The sequence below is a fragment of the Lathamus discolor genome, chromosome 3, assembly GCF_037157495.1.
Source record: "Lathamus discolor isolate bLatDis1 chromosome 3, bLatDis1.hap1, whole genome shotgun sequence".
NCBI lineage: Eukaryota > Metazoa > Chordata > Aves > Psittaciformes > Psittacidae > Lathamus > Lathamus discolor.
Genome location: NC_088886.1, coordinates 5,108,837 through 5,116,347, shown reverse-complemented (window position 1 = coordinate 5,116,347; position 7,511 = coordinate 5,108,837). Strand labels below are relative to the sequence as shown.

The following is a 7,511-nucleotide window of genomic DNA, read 5'->3' as shown; positions in this document are numbered from 1 at the left end:
AGATTTAAAATCCAGAAGATGAAGTTACTTAACCAAACAGAAGTTCACTGCTGAACTATTCCTCTAAAAGTTGTTCTAAAATTCAGTACAGTCTTTTCTTTCCGAAACATGTGTGAGCTTGTAAGTAAGAAGTCTTTTCTTTCCTTGCTATGTTACAATATTTTAATGAAAGACTCTCAGTAAAAGCCACAAAAGTCTATTGGAGCTCTTCCCACTAAGGAATTGATATCCCAGATATTTAGCTTGTTAGTGCCATTTATTCAGCCCTGGCATTCCCAAGAATCACTTGCCAGTGATTCCTGCTGCCAGTCTTAACATGTTGAGTACCTTGTGTACTCAGCACTAGTATTGAGTACCTTGCTGGCCAAGGATGCCAATCAACCAGAGTTGAGTGTGTCACCTGTTTTCTTCTTTGGAGCAAGAGAAATATAGACAAGATTAAGGAAACATACACAAACATTCAGACTACATTTTAGGAACTTCTGATTTTGAGGGCTTTAAGAATTAATGAAAATGAGCTCTAGCATTACATACTGCTTTCAGCTTGCCAGATCTGTCAGCCATTGCGCTTTAGAGGGCGACTTGGACGCTTAGTAGTTGCAAAAGTAACAGAAATTCAGAGAATGTATAACTTTTGTTCTTCTAGTTCTTGCACATAATTTGTAAACTCTGTTTGCAAGTGCTCAAGGCCAGGTTGGATGGGGCTTGAAGCAACCTGATCTAGTGGAAGGTATCCCTGCCTATGGCAGGCGATTGGGACTGGGTAAGCTTTAAAGGTCCCTTCCAACCCAAACCATTCTGTGATTATATAAACTGTTTTTAAAGCAGCTGACTGCATAAAAACATCAGTGAAGATAGTAAGTAGCACAGAATTCTTCTACTAGATATCTAAAATGGAAAATTTATTTGTAGAGACTGAAAAAAGGAAGCATTCATTAACTTTCTATATACCCAAGACATTTTACTTAAGTCCTTCAGCAGGATTGAGACTAAATTATTTCCAACAACAGAAAAGAGCACATGAAGATAAGAAGAAAAAAGGAAAACTCAGCAGACCTATGCAAAAAAATGAGTGTGTCTGCACTGCACAGTGGCTGTAACACAGCCACATCCAGTTACTTTTTACTTGTTCCACTTAGCTTTCCTGGGTGCAGCCAGACTAGCAGAAATGCTGAGATTTCTCATTTCAAGCCTTACAAGGACACTTATTTAAAATGAAAAATAGCTGGAAAAGTTGAAAAAGGTTGACTGTATGTGCCACCATATGTCCTGTGGAGCCCACCTGTGCAAATCCCAGTGGAAAATCAGAAATGCATTCTCATTCAGTCTTTCATTTAGAGAATACCATGTCTCCCTAATTGTTTCTGTGGTGCTTGATTTGTGCTGGAGGAGGACTGTAAGAGTGTTATCCCTCAGGGAGCAGGGATCCTCATGGAAATGAGATGTGAATCTTGTCAGGCTGCCTGGCGTGTGTAAGATTTTAACTAGCTAAATCCTGGTACAAGGAATTTTGTTAGAAGTGCTGAATAAGAATTGTCAAAGTTCTGGAAGTTGATTTTTCCTGCTCTGATAGTAACTGTAATGATTTAAGATTAATTTTAGCATTGAAAAAAAAAGGAGAGGTAATTGCAGTACTTAAAAGCCTGAGGCAAAGCAGTGGAAATGCTTTGGAAAAGATAATTATACCTGTCTCTTTAATAGCATTAACTGCTCCAATTAAGGAGAACTGGAGGAAGGGACAATTTGTTTCTTCTTTAACTATTCTGTGAGGAAGTGGATTCAATATTCAAGCAACAGAAATTGGTTTGGTTTTTTCTAAAGTGATTCCCAAAGGTTTAAACATTTTAAAGCCTACTGGGGGGATTCTTATCTCTTGTCATTAAGTGCTTAAATTCATAGATACGCTGGTGTTTTGCTGTCTAAACAGGAGAGGGGTCGGGTGCATTTTTGAAGTACGCATTTTGTTTCACATCATTACCCTAATCTGGCCGTAATCCCAGTCTAAACACCCATAAACAGATTATTCTTAATCAGGGGAAGATGGGACAAGAAGAGGATTCCCTGTTGTTCCAAAAAGGCAGCAGGTTTGGGCTATTTACTACTGATAAGAGCTAGAGCAGGCTGCAGGCAGGCTAAGTGCAGTGTAGGATTTGCTGCGCAAAAAAGCTTTCCCTAGGGCTTGCCTGCTCTAACAAACAGTGATGCGTCTTTAACTATAGGTGTATACACACAGTAGTCATTACCAGGGATTTTGTGTCAATGCATTCGAGAATGCATACTTGCATATATAAGCAGGCATGGATTTTACCAGGGGGAACAAAGGGAACAGAGTTTAAGAGGGTTTTCATCCTTCTATGAATTGTTATCTTTCATTTCCTTGCTGTAGTGCTGGCATTGCCCCTGGCACTGTCCTCAGATCTTGAGTGGTTACTAAAGTTTTAACTTAAAGTTAAAAGCAAAGGCCAAAACTCACTTTCGTGTGGTTGCACAAAGGCAGTAGCCCTGAATGAAAGGGCAGCACTATCCCCTTCAGAGTTGTAGCACAGAGACAGTGGATATTTTGAGCTTTTTAAAGCAGGCCTTCACCAGTTGGAATTGCAGAACATAATTTAGGCAACAGACAGTTTGATCTTCATTAAAGCAAGCATAACCCTCTGCTACACAATCCAGGTAGGCAATGGCACTCTTTCCTATCAGCTATGCATTTATTTCTGTATCTACACAGATGAATAAATACGTATTTATACCTACAGAGTATTCAAACAGCATTCCAAAGCAAAACAGTCCCCTGAATACATTTACGCCTGAGCCACAGAAGCTGATACCAGATTGATGTTAATCACATTGTTCCAGGCACTGCTTGAAAGCTGGCAGCCAGTGCCACTGAGAACGTAAACCCACCATTACTATCACCATGCTGCCTGTACCCACAGAACCCGTGCAAAGAATATAGAACTTAAACACAACACGCTATTAAACCAGGAAAAGGCTAACTAGGGATTCCAGTTAGAAATTTCTACTTTAGAATGAATAATAAAAAGCATTTAATTTTTGCTAAATATAAAGCTATTTAATTTTCTCCTTTTCAGTGGAGAAACATCAGCAGTAGACAGAAAGTCAAACAAGCTGAACATCATGAAGTGTTCCAGTGAAATACCTGACTAACCATGTGCAACAAAGAGATTAATATATAGCCTGAGAGACCGTATGACTGGAACAGCAGGAGAGAAATGAGCACTTAGCAGGAGCAATGGGTATGTTTAGTTTATTCAAGTCCAGAGCCTACAGTAGCTTTATTCAAGTAAATGATCTAGACCAAAGAGAGGTTCTTTGAGCTCTGCACTACAATTAATCTTCCCATTCTGGTGATTAATTGCAGACACACACCTTATCACTCCTATTAAATAACCCTCATGCATTTCCTGTGCCCTAGTAGCATGCGCTCTACTGGTGCTTGGTGATTAGCAAGGAAATAACTGACCACAACATGTGGTTTCCATTTATTAATCCTTTAATGATTAATAAAAATATGAATGGCACCACAACAGCCTCTTTTCTCAATCTCAGCCTCTAAAAAGAAAAGCCAGGAGCCAAAGAAAGCTGCTGAAGCTGTTACCTGCTCAGATTTTTTCAACAACTAGACACTTCTGCTTCTCCGAATCAGAATTATGTTTATGTTCCATTTTAATATGAAATCTCATAATTCACCTTCACTTTGTTTTTTCTTATGACAGAAATGAGAAGAATGCAGTGATTCTAAAAGAGTCGAAAGCCACAGCAGATCCCCAGAGAAGACTGCACATCTCGTGATCTCTGATGGAGGGACAGCACCAACCTCTCATAAGTTACATATTTGTAAAATTTTTACTCTCATCCTACATTTCTTCATCACTAAGGGCTACTCGGCTCCGGAGTTTTAATCAGTTTGTAAAAGCCTGATTGGAGATTTGTGTGGAGTTAGCCTAAGTTCTGATTTTTCCTATGACTTGGGAAAATCCAGCCTAGATACTTAATTCTCACTTTGTCTTCTGTCAGTACGAATGTATATACTTGACTGAAACCCAGCCAGTTTGGATGTGGTGCCGTAAGGCACACAATAAATTACAGCTCCTGCTCCACAACTTTGGGAATGCTGATGCAGTTGCATAAAAAACTTGTTTGGGGTTTGCATCTGCTGCATTTTATGTATTCAAAGGCCAGATTTCTCCAGCAGGTAACCTAACAAGGATGAGCTTAAAGGAAAATAGTGTACATTGAGCCAAAAAAATTAAACACCCCCAAACAAGTCTCTTCCTCTTCTATCTGAGCCAAGGCAGAAAGAGAATCAAAACACCTTCACTTTTCCTGCTATCCTGTTCATTCAGTAGAATCAGAGATGCATATTTAACAGTTTTCCCTGGAAGTAGCACATTACTCACTGTTAGTAGAATTACAAACTAGTAATGTAGAAACTAATGAGCAGAACAAAAGAGCTGCTCCTGCTGCAGTGCCTGGGTGTAGCAGTCTCATCTCAACATTACCAGATTAGACTGATGGGACTTCCGACATCCATATGCAGTATGGAGAATTTAACTGCCACTATTTCAACATTTCACAACTATTTTCTTTCAAGTGTCCTTCATGGTGGACATGACCTTCCAAACATGGAATGCAGCAGATGAGGAGGTAGCAAATAAGTCCAGTTCTAGTGTCTTGGCCAAATTCCAACTTCAGTAATTACACTCCGCTCTTTAAATTCCCCCTGCAGCTCTAGTAGAATAAAGCTCTTTTTCAGCTTGCCCTGAAGCATTGTGGAGTATTTCTGTGAAGCTGTAGAACACTGAAAACTTATCTCCTCCCATTAAAACTGCAAGGGGAACTTAGGGAGACAGAAAGCTATTACCAGAGCTGGAGTTTGGGCAGAACACCAAGGTTAACTTACACTTGCACTGGGATCAAGGGATCTTTGCTGACTAGGAGTGTCAGACCCCTGTTAAAGAGCACAAGTGGGAATAGCTCACTGTGCTGCCTGAATGCAAACTTGGGATCTCTGCACCTGGAAGGGACTGCAGGAATGTTTCCTAACAAATGACTGTTTAAAAGCCTCTGGTCTTTCATCACCACCTGGTTTGGTTAGTTAGTAGTATTTATGACGTTTTTTGTTGATAAATAAAAGCGACAGCAACAGCAACTTTAAAAGAAACACAACCTATACTTTAACAACAGCCTTTACTACAGAAAAGCAACTGCAAGACCCAGTTATGCCACAGCAAGTGTTTGAGTATCAGTAAGCAGATACACCAAGAACCACTCTGAGAGTGTTGAGGAAAGCTGAACCAAGCCTGCAGTAGCAGGGAAAGCATTCTGTTACATGGACAGCTGCAACAGTTTTCTGAGGCTCTCAAATGGGACTCAGTTAAAATATTTAGGTAACTGCCTCCCAAATTAGTTTATACCCAACACTAAACAAGTCATTCTTGCTAAAGTAGAATAATTTAGGGCAATCACTATACAAATACCTGTAGAAAGACAAAGATCTCTTCAAATCTATCCACTGGCATAGGCTGTTTGCTATTTCTACTTTGTGCCTTTTTTCTTCCTGTTGTTGCCTTTCCTTTTCAGAGCTGTAAGCTTAGTGCTCCTATTTCAGCCATTTGTTTAATCACCTTTCTCATATTTTCTTGTCTTCAGCCACCTGAGAAGAGCCAGCACAGTGATGCCCATGCCAGCAGCCAGCACCACCACTGTCACTGCACCACCAAAGCCAGCACCCAGCTGCTGCATGCAAAACTCCAGGGCCTTTTCATCAGCATAGTAAATCTGTAGTTTTTCAACATCCAGAGCATCTCCACTGACACAGACAGTTCAGGTACTGTTAGAATGAAATATGGAGTCATCTTTTGTATCTTTTTCAAGTAATAGACTACATCAGCTATATTCACACCACACCTGGATTTCTCGTGCTGGTTCAGGCAGATTTGCATGACTGGGGGACTACTATTACCAGCTGTGATGTACTTGGGGTGCAGTTTGTATAGGCTCTCAAACAGATGTTAAGGCATTCAGTACATCAGGACCATCAAAGGCACTGGACCTGTTCCGTGCTTCAGCTCCATGTAGATCCAGTTTGTTCTAATCAGTTCACCACTACTGAGGTTTTCATCACCCTTTTTAGTTCTCACTCAAGCATTGTTCACGCACCTGCAAGCATCGGTATGGCCGAACTGCCTGCTTTGAAGATGCCAGTGTCCTTACAGACTGTATTGTAAATGCCATCATTACTTAACAGCCCATGGGGATGGCCTCAGAAGCTCTTCTCTTTGCAGAGGATCATTTCTGCCTTCATCATCAAGCATCTTGAAGTCAGTGTTGAACAGTCTAACTTGTGATTTGAACCTACCAGTGTGCAGGTACAGTTCTCAGGTCCATGCTGGGCACATACCATCCACTTGTTGGTCTCACAGGTGCAGTTGTTCTGCACTGATGGAGGCACACCGGAAACAAACCCCACAAAACCCCAAACAGGCTCATGGCACAGGGTTGCTATGGATGCATAGCTTGTATGCAGTCTGAATGTCAGCAGTCAATACCTGAAGCTTTAATCCATTTGTTGAGTCTCCTCATCTCTACACACTGGTGTGCTGCTCCCTTTACCAAGATTCAAATCAGACCCACCAAACAGGTTCTTCTTCTGGCACTCAGAGAAGTCAACAAGGTTCAGGGAGCAGCAGCAACGCAATACCTGCTTCCAGATGTTTGTCATCCTTCCTTCTTAGTAAGGAAACAACATGGGAGAGAGAAAGCCAACTGGGAGTATAGCTCCCACCTTGGCCTTCCCACACGAATTAAAGCACAAGCAGCTTGCCCTTTTCCTTCTTCAGACTTCTTACGGACTATGTAAATGCATGTTTGAGGAATTTCTCCTATGTCTGTGGAAGAAATTCTACTCCCATCATCGTTTTTCCTGCATCTTCCATCACACAGTTCCTGTATAATTCCACTGTCTGGCTTACTGTCAGTTATGTACTTCCTCCTTTCTACTTTTATATATTTATGAAGTCTTTTGGAGCTTTATGTATGCTGCCAGGAGAAGCTGCCAATTCAAGAGAAATGACTATTCGCCCGGTTGATGGCTGCTCTCTGACTTACAGAGCACAGTTCTCATCTTCCAGCATGGAAAGCTTCTCTCCCTGTTTTCCTTTGGCAATACTCATCCCAGGGCACCACTAGGAATGATGATTTTCATGCTTGCATTACCCTTACAACATTGTTAGTAATTTCTAAAGAAATTTTTCAATCTGAACTTTGAGTAATGCCTTTCAAGTACACTCCAAAAGCTCCCAAGTGTTCTAATGATCTACAAAGTGTGAGTTTCCATTTTCATGTGTTTTGGCAGCAGCTGAAAGATATTCTCCAGTTTGCATTAAGCACCTCCCATCCATCTGATTTGTCAAACACTGTCAGCCACTTTATAAATCCTGACTTTGGGACCAGTAACAACCACAGAACAGTGGATATGCCATTCTCCCATA

General features: G+C 40.9%; 1 protein-coding gene across 1 annotated transcript; it reads right to left on the bottom strand.

Moving 5' to 3' along the window:
- Window positions 1-2,686: 2,686 nt before the first annotated feature.
- Window positions 2,687-7,193, bottom strand: TACSTD2 (tumor associated calcium signal transducer 2). The gene is given in 6 exon segments (XM_065672989.1): window positions 2,687-5,894; window positions 5,897-6,030; window positions 6,032-6,080; window positions 6,083-6,211; window positions 6,214-6,548; window positions 7,129-7,193. Coding segments are annotated over 6 exon segments (969 nt in total). The 3' UTR covers window positions 2,687-5,637.
- Between the last annotated feature and the right edge of the window lie 318 nt (window positions 7,194-7,511).